Below are 21729 nucleotides of genomic sequence, written 5' to 3'. Positions count from 1 at the left end.
CCAACATACTTAAAACCGTGTAATTATATGCATCCCCATACTGTCTCGAATGGATTTCAATCTGTTTGTTATCGTAAAGCAAAGACGCTATAGATTCCATGGACCCGGCAATGGCCGTGACCCGAACGCGATTCCGGTATTTCTTAACCAATTTGGAGATGATCTCTGCAGCCGCTCTTCGAATGCCCTGCTCCTGATGGTTCTTCCAATTCAGCATCTGGATTAGTCTCTCCACCACATCTCGCATGCTTATGGTTGCCCTCAAAGTGTCATCGACAAACTCATCTTTATTCACAAGCGCCGACAGAACTCGAGCCCTTGTCAACTGTCGATCACTTATACCGCAGGACTGCAGCAGCTCCAGGTTGCATGACACAAATTCCATCTTCAAACCATTGAAAACGCCTCCATTGAGGCACCGCGAATATGTGTCATAGAAAAATCGTCGAACGGTGGGGAGCTCTGAATCACTGAAGCCATATTCTGTGTTCACCTGTAACAACAACTTTCATTCATTGATCTTCCATTGCCAGTAGACCTTCTCTAGCAGGAACAGAAGCGCTACGACTAGGTACAGGCCATAGAAAATAATGAGAGAAGCTTTCCTATTCTTGGTGTCGCTACCTGCTAGAATAAGGCTCCTGCCAACTGCTCAAAACAATCCACTTTTGTTGCTACTGCAAGGAAAATCAGTATGTACGTGAAGGCTATCACATAGTAAATTATTTAAGATTTGTCGTAACTCGAAAGTTTTTAAGAATCGACCGGATCTCAAAGTTCATGAAAATTTATCAATGAACAATGCCTGAACTAGACTCTTTTACTCATTCATCAATCATATATTATATTAATTTTAATGGTAAGTTTAATATTAATAAATTTTTTAAAGTTAATATTAATAAATATGTTAAACATTAAAGTTAATTAATTTTAATGTTAAATTTCATATTAATATTAAAGTATGTTGATTGGTTTTATTTATACAAGTTGGTTGATTGGCATATAAATGATAAAAAATGATGTTTTTAGTGTATATCAATTATGGTTAATCATGGCTAACCATCATCCAACATCCCATTGTGACAAAGATTGTCTCAATATGAAAACCAATCATGGTCAACCATAGTCCAACACCTTATTGTGATAGAGATTGTGTCAATATCAAATCAACTATGGTAAGCCATGATCAACCATGTTTATTTTAAGGTTTATAGTATTTATCCTAGGGTTTAATAATTATCATAGGGTTTAATATTTATCCTAGGGTCTAATGTTTATAATATTTATCCTAGGGTGTAATATTATTCATAGGGTTATAATATAAATCCTTGGGTTTAATATAAATCCCTTGGGCTTATAATCATGGTCAATCATAGTCCAATGTCACATTATGACAAATATTTTCTCAATATGAAAATCAACCATAATCCAACATCACAATGTGGCAAAGATTGTCTCCATATAAAAATAAATCATGATCAACCATGGTCTAATGTCGGTTTGGGACAAAAATTGTCTCAATATGAAAATGAACCATGATCAACCATGTTTTTTAGGGTTTATAATATCTATCTTAAGGTTTATATACCTTGTGTTTATAATATTAATCCATTGAGTTTATATATTATTTCTTTGGGTTTATAATACATTAGGGTTTTAGAATAATCTCTTGGGTTTATTATTTCGTTCATTTTATAATGTCAAACCCTTGGATTTATTAATCTAAGGGTTCATATTCCTAGGGTATAATATTATTCATAGGGTTTAGAACATTATTCATAGTGTTTATAATATTAATCCTAAGGTTTAATATAAATCCCTTGGGTTTACAATCATGGTCAATGATGGTCCAATGTCACATTGTGCTAAATATTATCTCAATATGAAAATAAAGCATGGTCAACGATGTTTCAACGTCGCATTGTGATAAAGATTGTCCCAATATGAAAATCAACCATGGTAAATCATGGTCAACCATGTTCACATTGTGACAAAGATTGTCTCTTAGTCCAACATCACATTGTGACAAACATGGTCATCCATGGTCAACCATGGTCCAACATCGCATTATGACAAATACTGTCTCAATATGAAAATCGACCATGGTCAACCATTGTCCCATGTCACATTGTGATAAATTTTGTCTTAATACAAAACTCAATCATGGTCAACCATAGTTCAATGTCACATTGTGACAAAGATTATGTCAATATGAAAATCAACTGTGGTTAACTATGGTTAACCATTTTTATTTTATGGTTTATAATATTTATCTTAGGGTTTATATACCTTGGGTTTATAATATTTATTCTTTGGTTTTAATATTATTCCCTTGGGTTTGTCTCATTGGGTTTATTCCATCATGATCAAAGATGGTCAACCATGGTCAAACATCACATTGTGACAATGATTGTCTTAATATGGAATTCAACCATGTTATTTCAGGGTTTATAATATTTATTTTATGGTTTATATATCTTGGGTTTATAATTTTTATCCCTTGGGTTTATTAATCTAAGGGTTCATATTCCTAGGGTTTAATATTATTCACTTAGGTTTATAGTCCCTTGGGTTTTTAGTATTTATCCCTAGTGTTTATTATTCCCTTGGGTTTATAATTTCAATGATTGTCAACCATGGTTAACCATGTTTATTTTATTTTAGGGTTTATATTATTTTAGGGTTTATATACTTCATGCTTTTAATATTAATACATATGGTTTATGATTCCCTTTGGTTTATAATATTGATCATAGTGAACCATGGTCCAACGTCGCATTGTGACAAATATTGTCTCAATATGAGAATCAACCATGGTCAAGCATGGTCCAATGTCGCATTGTGACAAATATTTTGTCGATTTGAAAATTAGTCATGGTCAAGCATGGTCAATCATCATCCAATGTCACATTTGACAAGGATTGTGTCAATATGAAAATCAACCATAGTCAACCATGGTTAACCATTTTTATTTTAGTGTTTATAATATTTATCTTAGGGTTTATATACCCTGGGTTTATAGTATTAGTCCCTTGGGTTTAACATTATTCAACCAGTGTCAACAATGTTTAATAAAATCAATGGTGGTCAACCATGGTTAATCATGGTCAACTATGGTTAATCATGGTCAACCATTGTCCAATGTCATATTGTGAAAAGAGTGTCTTAATATTAAAATCAATAATTGTCTCAACCATGGTTAAGCATGGCTAACCATGGTCCAATGTCACATTGTGAAAAGGATTCTCTCAATATGAAAATCATTAACCATGGTCAACCATGTTTATTTTAGTATTTATAATATTTAACTTATGGTGTAGATACCTTGGGTTTATAATATTAGTCCCTTGGGTTTAATATTATCCAACCAAGCTCAATCGTGATTGATCAAGTTTTATAAAAACAATAGTGGTCAAATATGGTCCAACATCGTATTGTGATAAAGATTGTATCAATATAAAAATCAATCATTTTCTTAACCATGTTTTAACATCACATTATGACAAAGATTATCTCAATATGATAATCATCGTCAACTTCCATGAAAAATCTTTTGTGCTTGTTTTGTTGTTTATATCTTTTAAATATTCAACACTGTGTTTAACGGATTTTCGGTAGTGTGGCGGGCATCTCCCTCCCAATGATAGTCGTCGAAATAGTTTCAATTATATATGCCGATGAAGTATCCTTTTATAATCGTAGAAATTATGTTTGTGTGTGAGCAACAATGGTATTACATGCTCCCCACCAGGTTTTGATCTCGATGCTGCGCAGCAACTTATATTTGATGTAATGTAGTTGTCTCGTTGTACATATGGTCCCGTTATACAGACGTATATGATGTAATATGATTGTAACATGTGGCTTCTTCAGCGGGGATCCTTCCCCCAAAAAAACAATGATATTACATGCCTGAGTTGGTCATGATTTCATTACCCTGTGGACCGTGACGAACATGGTGAACCCGATGAGAATAAGTTAGGACAGATGCTGATTTGAATAGGTTTCCCCGTTTGTGGCAGATAATCACGTATGATTTGAATAGGTTTCACCCTTTGTTTTTAATTTGCAGACCCATTTATGGATTATTGTTTATATTTATGTATTCTCCTAGATATTGTTGAACCATTGCAGGTTTTATATTCGCCAGTTTGAGCTAAATAAATAAATTCTCAGTGATTTTGGCCAATTTGACGCTAATTCCCTTATTAGTGTTATGGTAACACAATAACGTGTGTATTTTAGGCTGCTTAGTGCTGAAAATTATTACTCTTTTTGTCTTGTACCTGCAATAGTATTCTTTTCTTTTTCGAAATCCGTTTGTGTGTCAACGTACAGATAACCTTCTATTGAAGTAACATGGAAAGAGTACGAAACGTACAGATAACCTTCTATTGAAGTAACATGGAAAGAGTACGAAAGCCTAACAAAGGAAAATATATGTTAGATAGTGTTTGAGTGGTTAAGATGAATAATTTATATAGATTTAAAATATTTAAATTTTTTACTTTAATAAACAAAAATTGATTTATAAATAATATATAAATTAAAATAGAATATTTAAAAAGTAATAATAAAATTAAAATGTAAAAATAGGAAGGGTTAGGGGATGCACTTAGTTTGTTTGAAATATCTTTTATTTAAAATTTTGTGGAGTGTTTTTATAAACAATTGTAAGATTTTGGATATGTTGTAGCAGTTTTTTTTGTTTTGTTTTGTTTTTTTTAAGAAAAAAATGTAGGAAATTCAATTAATATGAAAAATCTAGTATATATATATATGAAGTTGTTTTTCATATCTAAGCTAAAACACCAATTCATAAAAACAACATATAAATTATCACCTTAATAGGTATATTTAACCATGCTATCCTAATACGCAACATAAAGTTCAAATAAGAGTTCTTTTACAACAAAAACCATAGAATTTGTCCATCCTCTACAATCAATTCTAAAAAAAATAAAAAATAAAAATACATTCATCCTCGCAAAAATAAAACTATTAGCATATAAGCGTTGAACCTTCCCCCTACACCTCTCCATCATATCTAATATTGCAGTGAAAAGCGAGTAGAGCAGCGTTCAATCCTTTCTTTGACATCCATCTACCATGACATTTGACTCCCTACACAAATGTAGACAAGATATACTTGCAAAGGATTGCTTTAAATTCTCAATTCGTAACAACAAATTTTTGAAGTTGGGAGAAGATATATTTGCTTTTCTAGCGACCCATTCGATAATGGTCTTTGAATCACCATATCTTGAAATCTAATCCATATTGTGGTTCCTAGCCATATATAACAACCACTATAGAGCAAGGGCCTCTACTCTAGTATTTGTGCCCCCTCCTCTGAACTAGAAAATTTGAATCTGCAAATTAGAATTGATCAAAATCAAAGCCCCACAGCCACATCACCCATGTTGAGATGCACCCTCAAAATATCCTAGTGGATAGATCACCTGGTGGAAATTCTTAAGCATCTTGGGCACCTTTTCAATTTTTTTTTTCCAGATATAACCATCAAAACAAAGTTCAATGTGCTTGTAGATTCAAGCAATGTTTATAGGGCTACCATCAAATATCATAACATTCCTCGCTTGCCATAATTCCTAGGTGATGAACAGAGGTAATGCTTTATACTTCCCACACTTGTTAAACAACCATTTATAACATGCCTCTAACAAATAGAAAACCCAACCTGAAGATAATTAGAAACCATCTAGAACCCACAACCACACCACAACAACAAATGTGCACTACAAAAATAAATGAAGGGAGTTCTCTTGTGAGCACCTACAAAAAATACACCAACCCGAACCATTGATACCTCTTTTACAAATATTGTCCCAAGTGAGAATGTGATTCTTCCACTCTAACCACCCAAACATAATAATCTACAAAGGAATGTTTCAATGCCACACCCCCTGTACCAACAATTATTTACAATACCTTAAAAAGTGCATGAGATGTATTTATATATTTATGAAACCACAACATTCCTGTCCTGTAGGGATCCATTCCAACAAAATACATATTCACATCCCCTCATAAAAATGTCTCCCATTTATAAATCATAAATGTGTTGAGTCCATCTATCAAAGTTGGGGCCTACAAGCCAACATCCTTTGCCCCTTTCCATGACGGGTAATGGAGCATATTATCATAGCGCACATAAGCTTGTGCTAGGAAGAAAATATTATTTGCATGCATTGCATATAAGGCCTGCATCGGAAGGGTGTGTTTTTTCCACATACCTTGGATAACATCAACCCTCGCTAAGATCTTTCAACCATTACTAAATGACCACTAAAAATTTTCAAAAATCCATCTCCTAATTTTTAAGAATCCATTCCAGATATATTATCCCTTCATAATAGCAACATCCTCACACCTGAACCACTCTAGAAGTGACATATCCTTCAAATATTTATCGTTTATGATGTCCTACCATATACCCTTACCATTTAGAGCTCTCCATAGACTCTTGGTTATTAGAGGACAACCAAAAATCTTTAGATCCATTAAACCCCAAGCATTAGACTCCTTACCCTAAGTAATTGCATCCAAACAAACGAAATGAAATTTACGATCCCCTTAGACCCCAACCACAAGAAATGAGTAAGAACAACCTTAATCCCCTGAATGATCTCTATCTGCAACATGTAAAGGTGCATCCAATACATCGAAATATGTTGGAGAACCAATTGTATGAGAGTATATCTACCCCTCATAGACAACCAATGATGAGACGAAAGAGACAAACACTTTTGAAATTTGTTCAAGAGCAAATTCCAATCCATGATCCGGTACTTATTTGGCTTCATCATGAATCCCAAGTATGAGATGCCAACTTCAAGACCAAAAACAATGACCCCAAAGAGTCTAGAAATTTTAGCAACCTCCTCGATGATTTTAGATGAATGAATCAAAATAGATTTTGGCTATTAGGATTTAATCCCAATGCATCACTGAATATAGAAATACTAGAATGTAAAACATTTTATTGAGCCAATTATACCTGTCCAAAAGTAAGCACATCGTCCACGAACATTAAATGAGAAACATAGACCCTTCTAGTTACTTGTAGAATTCAAAAAGGGCCTCCAATCCACATCTCACTAATATTCCTGCTCAAGCCATCAATAACCATGATAAATAACAGTGAAGATTATACACCCTTATCTGAGACCTATGAAAGCTCGAAAAAAAAATTGATGGAATTCCATTAATTAGGACTACAAAATTAACTAATGTGACACACACCATAACCTAGTCAATATTGTCTAGGAATAGTCGAGTCTTGATAAGAATCATTCACAGAAAAGGCTAGTCAACATAGTTGTAAGCCTTGTGTAAATCCAACTTTAGAACCAATGCATCTTTCTTCTCCTCTTGGATACAATGAATGCATTCGTAAGCTATTGCAACAACATCTTGAATCTGCCAATTCTGGAGGAAACTGAATTGCTTCATGGAAATATAAACAAATAGCATGCCTTTTAACATGTATGCATAGAGAAATCTGGTTGAAATCGATGAAACAAGTTGGGTGGGAATACTTCGAAATGACAGAAATAAAAGTGTAATTTATTGGCTTAGTAGCAATGTAGTGCACCATGACTCCACCATATTCAGAAGATCATTGCCCATAATGTCAAAAAAATGTATGAAAATATCTACCATCCACCCTTCCGAGTCAAAGCATTTATCCGTCGAGAAGGAACATAAGACAATGGAAATCTCATCCAAAGAAATAGGTTGACCGACCACTGTATTAGCTTTAGCCGAGAACATAGTAGGATATGCCTCAAAGCACCATAATTGATTTTGGATGTCCAACAATGTATGTTCTTTATAAATACCCTCAAAATATCTAACAACTTCCTTTTAGATCTCTTCAATTCTAAAATCTCTCCCACCAGAGTTGGACTCCATTTCCCATATGGTATTTGTATTCCTTCTCTATGTGGCTTAATGCTGGAATAAACAGGAATTTCGATCTCCCTCTTTTACCCCAATCACATGACTTTTCAAATGCCAAGAGGCTTCCTACAACTTTAGAATGTGTCTTTTCTCCAATTCCAATTCCTTGAGAAAAAATTGTTATAAAGGGGATGGAGCCACTAGATCCAAGCCCCAAAATAGTTAATCCATTTCTACCGCAATCTCCGCATGGTCCTCCCTCATATTTTTTTTTTCATTCCCAATAACGAACTGCATGCTTTAACCTCCTTAGCTTATCCATAATTTAGCTCATCGCAAATCTATCATATGAATATTCAAATGATTACCAAAAAACATAGGCCATCTGGTCGAAATCCTTCTCATCGAGCTAGGAATGGTTGAATTTGAAGGGGAGTTCATCCCCACCTTTCTCACCCCATTGAAAAATAATGGGAGTATGATCTCATATTTTAGCATGAAATACCAACGACCAAATATTACCCAGAGTTTCCAAAATATTGTCATGCATGAAAAACCTGTCAAGTCTTTTTCCAATGTGGTCAATACATGTTCTACCATTGCTCCAAGTAGGGACCAAACCTCCACCGGCGAGCATGGAGGATATGTTGTGGCAGTTAATAGAGTGAAGTATAATTATATTCTTAAGCCTTCCAAGCTTATTACGATTAGTGATGAAACCTCCTATAGCGTAACTGTAATCACTAAATGAGATAATTCACGAGTTTCCGTAATGTTTTTCCATCAACGCGAGACCTCTAACTCCTCTTTAAGCTCCAATAACGGACAAGAAATTTGCCATATATGTTTTGTTCACTGATGTGTTCGTATGCCTTCATATAATATCGACATGTTGAAGAATCGTTAATCTAAACGATTTTAATTCCTTTAAAAAAAATGACTATTTTTTAAAAAATTGAGCAAGTCAAAATTGATTTTGTTTTGTTTGTTTTCTTTCTTTTAAATTCCTAGACCATTGTCTTTTTTTAAACTAATTGATATTTTAAAAAATAAAATTTTATGTTTAAACAATTTATTAATAAATTTAAATTATATTTTAAAAAATTATATGAAATTTGGATAATAATTATTTACTAAATCTCAAATAAATTAAATTATATTTTTTTAATAAAAAGCGTAGTTTTCAAAAATATTATATAAAATTTAGCTAATAATTATTTATAAATAAAAAACATTTAAGATGAATAAAATTAATTGAAAATCGAATTATAAATTTCAAAAAAACATATCAAATTTAGATAAAATGAGACTCACTCAATAATATTGGGTGGTATGGTTGAATCCAATATTTAGAGAGATTTTTTTGTCACTTGGTTTTTCTATACTTTATCTTTCTTTTATATTTGATTTTTTTTTTTTTTTTACAACTTATTCTATGTTTTTCACTAAAATTATGTTATGGAATTTAAAATATTTTGATTGATTTTCCTTGCACACATGCCATCTCTAAATATCGATTCCTTGAATAGGGAATAATTCATTATTCAATAACATCAATAGGTGATTATTAATATTATAAGTCCAAGGGATTTTTTTTTTTTTTTCTAAGTTGACTTTTTCTATTAATTCAAAATGATATTACATCGTGAGAAGAGCATTTCCCATCGTTGCAAGCCCTCAATCCGACTAGATTTGTTGACCATTAAGTACATACATAAAATAACATATAATATCTCCACAAAACTAGAGGATTTCCTATCTAAAGGCCAACATGTGCAAACTTTATCAAAAACCCAAACATATCCCAATTTTTCATTACAGATTGCTTTCATTCAGAGTGTGAGAAACATTACCAACATTCCCATATTTTTTTGGACAGTGAAAGGCCTCATGGATATGAGATTCCATGTCGGCCACCTGCCCTTCGAAGCCGTCCATCGAGTCATGCAATCATTGCTATTTATGATGTAGTGAAACCTAATGATCCAACATAAGGTCATGATTATGCAAAATGTCAAAGAATAAGCTAATGATGTCACTGCAATCAGTTTTCTTATCCTAAGCAAGTTGGTCCACTAAGGCATCGACTACTCAAATATGGGCTTCAGTTGATTCAAATAGGGGTGGCAGATCAACATTGCCTAGTAAACCTCCTTGGGTCAAGTCCATCTCTCCCTCCTTTGGCTGCTCCCTAGGGCATCTCTCTCCCTTGCCCCTTTGGCCACCACCATGGCAAGGACATCCTTGTTGTCTCAACATGAGTCTGACGATGCTGATATGGGATTTTCCAAGAGAGAACGAGCACCTTGACTAATTCTTGCTAGAGATAAGCACCCGTGTCCGCAAGCCCTTTCTCAATTGACGACCAGAATAATTTCGCCTATGATTTGAAACTTTTAAAGCTCAAGTGATCCAGGCGTGGGGTACTAACTAGTGGTCCCCTCTAAGAGATAGCAGCCACCTATATCCACCCTTCCAAATGGATTTGATGACATTAAAAAGTTGGATACTAGCTTTCTCCACAAGCAACTGATCCGGAATAGAAAGAAAACAGACTTCACAAACACCCTTAAACCCCACACACCAAACCCACTCAGCCAACCTACGGGTAAGCCCAAACCACACATAGAAGAAATCCCAAAGCAGATCACTAGGTGGAGGCGATGTGCAGATAATTCTTGGATGGGTAATTAAACTATATAAAACCACCAAAGTTGTAGTGAAAAAAATTACCACCCTTCTGCGTCCCACCAAAGTGGTGTGATTAACATGTAGTTGAGGTTCCTCCATGTAGTGGATTCCACATAGATCCGAACCTGGATCCCACATAATGCATCCATAAATAACAAGTATTAAAAAATGGAGAAAACCACTCTTTCTCTGCAGTAAGGGCTCCCCCATACAACTAATGAATAGCTTGGAGGACCGAGAGGTCCATGCACATAAAAGGAGTAATGATCACTCACATTATAACTCTGGTACATTTCAATCGCAAAACCACCATCTCACCAGACCTACGTGACCCTAGTTATACCATATGCTACCTCGAGAATGTTCTCTATGACGATACTTGATTCCATCTCGCTGGCATGTATTGTTATTACCATCGCCACATGGGCAATTAATGAGTGAGACCAATCTTGTACTCTCCTCAGTTCACACCCCCATTAGGGATTGATTATCAATTCTTATCAGTGCTTCTATTGGGGCCAGGTCCCCAGTGTTGATATCTGGAGACCATCCTAAAGAATTTTTTTGATTATGCTCTAACTTTCCCTGATTTGCTAACAAATCTGATACGTTATTTCCCATCCTCATGGTGTGTGTAGCTAACATGTATGGGAAGGAGAATAATAACTTGCAGATTCCTGTGATCTTCTTTTCCAGGCACCAACTCCGAATCACCTTGGAGGTAGGTGCTCCATTAAGTAGCCTTTGAGCAACTTGTATTACCAACTTCAATTCTCCAGGATTTGAATCTTAGGTATTTCCAATCTTTTGGCTAGTTGAAGACCTATCTCAAGTGTTGTGAGCTCAACCACATTGTTGGTTGTGGTACCACACAAGCCTACAAAAGCTCCTATTGGATGGCCTTGCAAGTCCCAGAGGATATCTCCATATCATGTTGGACTAGGGTTCCCTTTATAAGCTCCATTAAATTTGAGTTTAAAAAAATCCTCAGGGGGGAGTGTGAATATCAAGGGAAATTCACCTGATCTTGGGCTTTTGAGGGGATTTTTGGTGCCATAATAGATGGGGCAAGATCGAGGAGAGCGAGGATTGAGGCCACCTCTTTGTAATATTTCTAGTCCTCTTCTCCCCATTTTTGTGCCAAAAATGGTCTCTCGAATGTTTTCCTTTGTGGTTTTCCAAATAATTTGAATTGAAGGTACTTGGTCTTTGAAAATGCCTCTATTACGACACTTCTAGATGTTCCAAGGAGAAATCCTATTACGAAAACACATGCTTAGTTAACAATAGGGTTCTTAAAAAATGTCATTATCCATTGTTCCGTGGTTTCTATCATGTTATTTCTCATTCAATCCATATGATTGAAGCTGTTATGGACCCATCCCCATAGGGTTTTAGCAACGAGGAAAGTTTTTAAGAGGTGCTCCAAATTTTCTTCTTCTTGTTGACATATAGGGCATCTTGAAGGCCTATTATACCCATTTATAATCAGTTGATCCCATGTCAACATGCATATTCTCCCTACCATCTAAAGAAAATGGGATAGTTTTGGCCATAAGTTAGAGGTCCATATCTTCCTCCACATTGGCTCCTTAAGAAGGTTTATATGATTTGTTGCAATTGGATAGGCTTCCTTGATTAAGTACATTCCCTGTCTTATAGCCCCATCACAACTTATCTAGCTGGTGTGATATCGGGATCTGATGTTCCTTTAAGATATATGTGAAGGGAGGCCAACTTTGGATAGTTTCTGATTGCTGCCAATTTGCTTCTATTTTCCAAATTCTCCATTCAACTTGAGGGAGTAATTTCTTCCAGTAGTTAGCTACCTTATTAGCACTTTGAGAATCTAGGAGGGCTTTGAATTTGGCTAACTCAAGGATCCTAGCCAATTTTGGTAGCTATTGCAATGAGTCTTCCCAAAAGGAAGAGGAAGTCTTGTCATGAATTTCCCAAAAGAAGTGGTCTTTAATAATGCATCTATTTTGACAAGCTAGGTTCCACAACTAAGATCCTGAAGGAGAGTTTGTAGATATGAGGAGCTCTATTAAAGTGTGATCTCTTCCATACCTTTTACTCCATATTTTCTTCCGGAGTTTTGTCCCTCCTTACAATAATCACCATCAGAGTTTTTCTCCCATCATTTGATTAAGTAGTTATGGATCTCACAACCATAGACCTCCTTCAAACTTCGGCAAGCTTTCCCCAAGAAACCAAATATCATTTTGTAGTGGGCTTCGAACCCTGCCAAAGAAATTTACGGAAGATGGAGACTATTTCCTGATATATATCCTTTGGGGCTAGGAGAACAAAAAATTGGTAGATCATAATTGCTTGAAGGGCTGATTTTGGGAGGATGTCCCTCCTCGGCAGATTGAGAGATTGAAATGTCTAGTTAGAGATCCTATTCAATAATTTACTATAGACCTCTTTCTAGCAGGTTCTCCTTAGGGGGTTTGCCACTAGTGTGACCCCTAGGTACATGGTTGGTAGGGTATCAATAGTGAAGCCCATGATATGCAACATATGCTTCTGGACTGGAATAGGCATATTAAAAAAATATAGATTGGGTTTTTATTTATTGAAAGACACACCTAAAGCTTCCTGGAATTCATTAAGTATCTGAGTTATGGCTCTGGCTTCATGATCTATTGGTTCTCTAAATAGTAGGTTATCATCTATGAATTTTTGGTGGGGCATTGAGAGATCTGTGTAAGGTACCTTGTGGGCTCTTAGGAGCCCTAGACCCATCATTTCCTACATCAATCTACCTTTCCCCTCTACTTCTATAATGAAGAGGAAGAGATAACGAATATCCTTGGCAGAGACCCCTACTAGGACAAAAGTTTCTAGTTGGGGAGCCATTTAGAAGAATGGAGAAGAAAGGAGTTGAAATCATTGACTTTATCTAAATAATCCATCCTTCAGAGAAACCAAAGGCTGTCAGAACTCAAATGAGAAATTTCCAACTAAGACAGACATATGCCTTAGAAAGATCCAGTTTCACTAGCATGCTAGATTGTTTTCTTCACTTTAGAGAATGGATAATCTCATGAGCTAAGACTATCCCATCTAGTATTTGATGACCCTCCACAAATCCAATTTTTCACGACTAATGATGAGGTGAAGCAAGGGATTCAATCTATGCACTATAATTGTTGATATGATATTGTAAATTACATTGCGTAGGGAAATGGCTCGAAATCCATTTGCCTCATTTTCCTCGTTATTCATGGGGATCAAGGTGAGGAATGTTGCATTTAATCCTAAACAAGTTTGTTGCTATCTTCAGGATTTCTCTGCCAGTGCAACAATTTCATCTCCAAGGAAGGGTTGATTTTCTTTGAAAAACTCAGCCGTGAAACCATGTGGCCTTGGAGATTTATTTGTTAGCAGTTCTTTTACCACTATTTCCACTTCTTCCCTTGAGATCACTCTGAGTAATGTTTCACTCTGCTCCTCACATATTAGTCTCAGAATTTTATTTATTACATGATCAATTTCCTCGGTTAGATCTTGGTCTCCTTCAGTCATAAAGCTGGAGAAATGTGAAAGAAATTACTCCTCCATGTCTTGGTGCTCAAGGAGTCTATCTCCACTACTCAATTGGAGGGAGAAGATATGATTCACATGCCTGTGATTGATCATGGATCAGTGAAAGAATCAAGTGTTCCTTTATCCCTCTTTGAACCATTAGATGCAATTTTTTTGTCTCCAAAGAATCTCCTCTTGCTTGCACCTCTATTCTAATTCTTGAATAACTCTTCCCTCCTCTATGGCTAGTGAGTTAAATAATCCATGTCTGATGATTTGGCTTTGGAATGCGTCCATCCTGTCTTATAGTTTCCTTTCATCCTTCATAATATCCCCAAAATCATGTGTTCCATGTTTTGATATTAATCCTTAATTCCTTCATTTTACTTTAAAATGTATTCATCTAGGTGCTTCCCTCTACTTCACTCTCACCCCACCATTTTTCCAACAGATCAATGAACCCTGGGTTTCTCATCCATAGACTCTCAAACCTGAAGGGTATGTTCTTGGGGGTTGATTTCATGTCAATATGCATACCAATGGGTTAATGGTACCAACTCATGCTTGAGAGGATCACAATTTCAATAAAATCATCATGGATAAGGATTTATTCTGAGATGACTTGATCTAGTTTGTTGGCTATATGATGATGTCCTCCTCTTTGATTATTCTAGGTATGGACACCATTTTAGGTTTCTCCATCTGAAATATTTAGATCTTGAATAATATAATTGAAGAGGGGAACAATAGTGTCTAGTATTTGAATCCCACCTCTCTTTTCCTCCATATTATGGATCATATTAATGTCTCCCATGATGATCTAGCTAGGTTCATCCATTTATTCCCGCAATCCCCTGAGCTTGCCTAAAATTATTTCTTTCATACCTGGAGTGGGAGAGCCATAAACCATCATTAAACTTGTACATGCCTCCACTCCAATACATTAGAATTTTTTGGTCAAGTGGTGGGTCGTTCCTAATCAATCTTGTAAAACCACTGATGTTGTGTTCCATAGGACTAAAATTCCCCCTACTGTACCCCGAGCATCAATGGCCATGGCATTGTTTCCCCTCCAAAACTTAGGTAGGATGTTTCCTAATTTTTCTCTTGATATTTTGGTTTCCTACAACAAAATGATCTCCATCTTTTCCTTTTAATCTTAGTTTTTAGGTAATGGAGCTTACCTTATAAATTTAAGAATTGAATGTTCCATGATATTATTTTCATTGGGAAAGATGGGGGGTGTGAGGAAAGTACTCCATTAACTGGCTCATTTTCCCTAAGTTCAATAAGAATAACATGGCTTCCTTCAATGCCTCATTTTTCATTTCCTTCCTATTTTGTCACATTTTACTACAACCAACTCCAATTGTTGAAGGGACAGTTGTCCACTATCCTTATTTAACTTGAGATATTTCTGATCTCCATCCAACTGGGAAAATATCGCACACCATTGATTGAATAAGTTCGTAAAATGGGCTAATTGGCTGGGGGCATACCCTTGACCTCTGCTTTGACCGACACTTGGAAATAATCTAGCATTATATTTTCATCTACATTTAATCGATTGTGTTTCTCCTCAACTTCCAAGATTTCATTGGTGTGTATTAGAACTTCATTTAGCCTACGATCATCTTCCTTATCCTCTTGTGATTTCCTTTCAAGTGTGGCCTTGTCTCCCCCCTTTTATTTTCGCTGATTAATCTCTATCACTTGTATTGTTACCTGCTATTCCGAACTCTTAGCAGCTTTAGTTGCTTCCAAATTTTCCAAAATAGTAAAGGGGTTGTTACCTATAGCATATTTGGGTTTTCTCTGTGCTACTTGGGCCTTTATCATTAGCAAAGTTCTTGATGGTGGAGTAGAGTGTCCACCTAGAAGGTGCTGGTGGTTTCACAACTATCTTCCCTTTCTTGGTCCAATGGTTTGAAATCCATAATTGTCTTTTTTCTCGTTTTACTTTTTCTCTTTAGCTATTGTGAGTTGGAAATCTAGGAACAAATAGCCATATTCATGGCATATACAACATTTCAAGGGTACGTGTTCATAATCCAAGGGTTGGGTCTAGGTCATGTCATGATATTTTAGATCGATTGATGCAGGTAGCGGTTGAGAGATATTCATATGAACATAGATCCAGGTGTAAGCTACATGTCGTTGTCTCTTTGTGATCTCTGAGATTTTCACAAATCATGTAATAGAATTTCTGATCCCTTATAGAACATTCGGTTCCTAGAAGTATTGGGGTAGGGAGAAGAGTCAAACACACACTGGAGTTGTTAGGAATTGTTCTTTCTTTGGATTGTGACATTCTTCCCATAGCTGGATGAAGAATCCTACATTGTTCATGAACTACAACCTATTTTCTAATATTTTTCCTGATCTAATAGATCTGTAAAAATCATTGTAAAGAAGCCTTTTGCTCTCATGCTCAGTTTGATTAGCCCACTAGGGTTCCATTTTGCTTGGATCCATTGGATGATCTCTTGCTCTTTCAACCAGATCCCCATGAACTTGCATATGAGGGAGTGATATTTCAAAATTTTTTGGATTTTTTCCAATTAGTTTTTTGGAATCACAAATTTTGGATTATTGGTAGCTTTTGGCAGGCATTTCCCTTAGTTCCTTGCTTGCCATTGGGTTTCCATTACAAGCATTTCTTCCTATTCTTTCCCACCTATATATGCACTAACAGGTCCTAACATGTCGTTGTGCACTCCAGTAACGACATGGCTAAATGAGGAGGGCCCTCCCCCTCCTCTCGAGGGTCCACTCATGAAAAAACCATGATAAAGAATGATAACAACACAAATGACCTTGAGGCTAGGATTCATTGGGTGTTACTCTACCCACTTGCTACTATTGAACCTTCTGTAAGTGGCTAAACCTAGCTAAACGCAAGGGATTATTAATATTATAAACTTAAGGGATTAATATTATAAATTCAAAGGACTATTAATATTATAAACCTAAGGGATTAGTAAACCCAAGTGATTATTAATATTATAAACCCAGTGAATTAACTATGGAATAATGCAATATTCAATAAAATCAATAAAAAATTAGTCAATAGGTGATTATTAATATTATAAACTCAAGGGATTAATATTATAAACCAAAGGTATTATTAATATTACAAACCTAAGGAATTATTAATATTATTAAGCCAAAGTGATTAATAATCCCAATGTATTATTAATATTATAAGCTGAAGGGATTAATATCAAAAACCCAAAGGATTAATGAACCCAAGGAATTAGTAAACACATGGGAATAATATTATAAACCCAATGTATTAATAAACCAAAGGAATTAATATTATACACTGAGGGGATTAATAAGCCCAAGGGATTAATATTTTAAACCAAATGGGTTATTAATATTATAAGTCCAAGGGATTATTAATATTAGAAACCTAAGGGATTAATATTATAAACCCAAGTGATTAATATTATAAACACAAGGGATTAATAAACCCAAGTGATTAATATTAAAAATTCAAAAGATTAATATTTTAAACCCAAATTATTAATGAACCTAAGGGATTAATATTACAAACCCAAGGGACTAATATTATAAACACAATGGATTAATAAACATAAGGGATTAATATTTTAAAGCGAAGGGATTATTAATATTATAAACCCAACCGGTTAATAAACCCAAGGGATTAATATTATAAACCCAATGGATTAATAAACCCAAACGATTATTAATATTACAAACCTAAGGGATTATTAATATTATAAATTGAAGGGTGGATTAATATTAGAAACCAAAGAGATTAATAGTATAAATTCAAGGGATAAATGTGGTCAATTATGTTAGGGTTTATAATATTTCTACATTAACACATATTGGCTATGGTTGACTATTATTGACATGGTCAACGTTAGTCAACACGAGAATCATAATCACCAATAGTCAACATATCTACCACAGTAAACCATACTTACCTTGGGAATCATGGTCTATCTATAAGTGCACTTTAATGCACCATATTGGAGGCTTATAGTGGATGGGTAGGGTTAACAATATTAATCTTGAAGTTTATAATATTGATCCTATGGTTTCATATATTAATCCTAAGGTTTTTAATCTTAGGGTTTATTATATTGGATTTTATATTGTTATGGTTTTGTATTACGGTTCAATATTGTGATATTGGAATGGTACAAAATCCTATCCAATGTTGAATTGTGATAAACATTGTCTCAATGAAAAAATGAATCTAATAATCATTGTCACAATGTTACATTATATTGCAATTTATTCAACATTGCTTTGTGACATTACAAAATTGGGGTTTAAAATTAGGGTTTGTAATATTCAGGTTTTAATATTGGGTTTATAATATTAGGTTAATATTGGGTTTATAACTTATAATAGTGAGGTTTAATGTCAAGGTTTATAATATTAATCTTAGTGTTTATTATATTGGGTTTAATAATGTAAGGGTTTTATATTAGAATTTAATATTGTGATGTTAGAATGGTACACAAATTTATCTAACTTCCCATTGCGACAAACATTTTCTCAATATGACAATCAATCTCACAATCATTGTCACAATGTTACATTACTTTGCAACTTATTCAATGTCACATTGTTACATCACAAAACTAGGGTTTAATACTAGGTTTATAATATTAGATATTTTTAATATTATGTTTATAATATTAAGGTTTAATAGTGGGGCTATAATTTATAATATTAGGATTTACAATATATAGGTTTATAATAGTAATATTAGGGTTTATAATATTATAAACCCTATCTCTTGGGTTTATAATATTAAGGTTTAATATTGGATTTATAATTTATAATATTAAGGTTTATAATATTGATTCTTTGGGTTTATTAATCCATTAGGTTTATAATATTAATCCCTAGGGTTTATATTACTAATCCCTAATGGGTTAACATAAAACCTAAATGTTAGGCTTTATTAGCCCCTTTGCCTTTCAGTTGTTTTGTTTTCATTTTCCGCCATTGTGGCTTTACTTCTATGGAGAGGGTTAGGGTTTAATCCCATCCCCTTTAGCTTTTCTATTCATCAAAGTATTACATCCTCCTTTCTACATTCTAGTGTCCTCTTTTTATCAAATGAATTTAAGTTCCATGCAACTATACCTATTGAGAAATAGGTTTTACATTACAATTTTTCCTTTCTATATTAGTCTCATTTTCATTACTTAAATTTCCCATCTTTTGTTGTTTAATCGCCCAATTTTTGTTTTGTACAGGCTACAAGAATGGTTGATTTTATTATGACAAGGACGAGACCCTTCCAATGTCTCCTCTTCTTCCAACATGTTTTATATTCATGGATGAATTATGCTTGTTTGGTTTTAGGGCTTCATCAAAATACCCATTAAATTAGGTAAAAGGTGGGTAAAATAAAACCCTTGCTTTTACTCGTAGGCCATTTTTTTGTTATTATTGTTGATTGAAATGTATATGACTAGAAACTTCTTCTTGACGTCTTTCCGAGTGATTACATGTAATATCTCTTTCTTCCTTAAAGGTTTACCTTTCAAACCCTTATTTTTTGGATTCGTTCCAATCCTTGAGGCATGAGTTTTTCCTTTGTATCAGGATTTCCATTTTTGTTTCATGGGTTGAGTTAGGGTGATCTTGCATCTTATACTCATAGCCGAATTATGGTGGTTTTTGATTCATGGCTCTGGCCTTTGACCTACATGAGAGTTGTGGTTTTTCGATAGAATCTACCCGATAGGGTTTAACCCTATTAAGGTTTCTAGGGTTTACCCTATTTTTTTTTTTCCAGGAATTAAACCTGCCTAATTGTTTACAAATTTGCATACATTGTTCACGGGGGCTTCCCCGAGGGAGCAATACCATACCACGCGCATTCATATTCAGGGATATATATTGAGTAAAAAATGACATAATATATTGAGCATATAATAGGGGTAAAGGGTTTTTATATTGGCAAATATAAAATTAAGCTCAAAGTTAATGAAAAAATATAAATGGGTATTGTTAATGAAAAATAGATACCTACAATATGTAGTGAAAGTAAGGGTTTTTATAATTGGGAAGGTGTATTGGATTCGTATTAGTAGAGGGTTAAATAATGTGACTTTTAGAGGTATTTTCCAATATGTAGTCAAATTAGGGGTATTGCTTAGTATGCCACGAACACACGTGATATGTCAGAGGTTCATTGAGTGAAGCCCCCGTGACATTGTTGTAATTTTTCGTGTCTTGTATGGGTTAATTCATGAAGATGGGTTACACTTTTGGGCCAAATGTGGCGATGAAATTTCAAAATTTTACTCTTTTATCGAATTGAAGCCTTCAAAATCATATAAGAATTATGAATTTTGATTCAAAGTAAAAAGATAATATGTAGAGAATTATTTTGTTGTCATAATGATATTTTTGAAAAATAAATTAGTGTTGTATACTATCTGAATTTTGCATTAAATGAAATGCTTGTCCTTGCAAATTTTTGCAAATCTTAAGAGGCATGTGTGTGTTCACGTAGCATAATTTAGTCTAAAATGTGTATTTTTTAAAATATATGTATATGTATATGTATATGTATGTATATGTATATGTATATGTATATGTATATATATATATATATATATATATATATATATATATATATATATATATATATATATATATATATATATATATATATATATATATAGAGAGAGAGAGAGAGAGAGAGAGAGAGAGAGAGAGCATGATCTACACAAAGAGAACTAAGTTTTGCATATTAAGTTTTATTTTTTATGCAAAATTATATTTTTGTTATTTTTCGAGGTTGGCAAAGTAATGTTTCAATTGCATTTACAGACACGTGTTCATGTAATATTTTTTTCTATTGTCTAAATAAATTCAAAAACCAAGAGTACCCTTTTCAAAAGGACTAGTAAACGAAGGTATTTGTATTTTTAATTTTTTTCTCTTTTTTTTGTATATTTTATGTTATAGATTTTTAATTCAACCCTTTTGAAACTGTCCAAAAAAGTTTCAAACATTATGTTTAAAAGAAATTAGACAAAAAAATATCATATGAATTCGAAAATTTCAAACTCATATGCCATTGGATAGGGGGTTCCTTCCCGAACCCAACATTATCATTAGGGGATTTTTGAGGTCTAAAATGGGCCTCCTAAGAAAAATATACAACCAAAATAAACTTTATAAGAACCAATAGGATTCAAGATGATGATGTCAACCATGGGGGGTGATTCACCATTTTTGGAGTAAAAATGTAAATAGATTAAAAAATAATAAAATAATAATACTACTTTTTCAACTCATATTTTCAAATTATCTCCCCAAAGTTTTACTCAAATTTCAAGCGGGAGTACTCATTGGATGAAAATTTTGATTCCTCGTCCAAGGATAATGTAGGAGCATTTGGCACTCTTAATCAAACGAGAAATCCAAAGCAGAGCAAGCGGGATGTGGACCATCGGAGCTAAATAGGGGACATTTCTGTTAAATTAGATCTAGTTTGATGGACTTAATTAAATGTAATCAGCCATATGTATGCATATAGAGAGATTGGTTGAGAGATTTGAGGAAAGGATG

The 21729-nt window shown here is 34.1% G+C and overlaps 1 protein-coding gene across 1 annotated transcript in view; it reads right to left on the bottom strand.

Annotated features, from left to right (window-relative positions):
• The window catches only part of LOC149143862 (uncharacterized), a 45544-nt gene that overhangs the window by 2467 nt on the left and 21348 nt on the right, over window positions 1-21729 (bottom strand). The window contains exon 2 of the mRNA XM_089451970.1: window positions 10-493. Within this exon, the coding sequence (XP_089308096.1) occupies window positions 10-493 (484 nt within the window). The remainder of the gene's footprint in view (window positions 1-9; window positions 494-21729) is intronic.

Source organism: Pinus tabuliformis, chromosome X, assembly GCF_031772625.1.
Source record: "Pinus tabuliformis cultivar Carrire ecotype Pingquan chromosome X, CPIR1, whole genome shotgun sequence".
In the NCBI taxonomy this organism is placed as follows: Eukaryota; Viridiplantae; Streptophyta; class Pinopsida; order Pinales; family Pinaceae; genus Pinus; species Pinus tabuliformis.
Note: the sequence above shows the minus strand (reverse complement) of the source record. Positions and strands in the feature narration are given on the sequence as shown.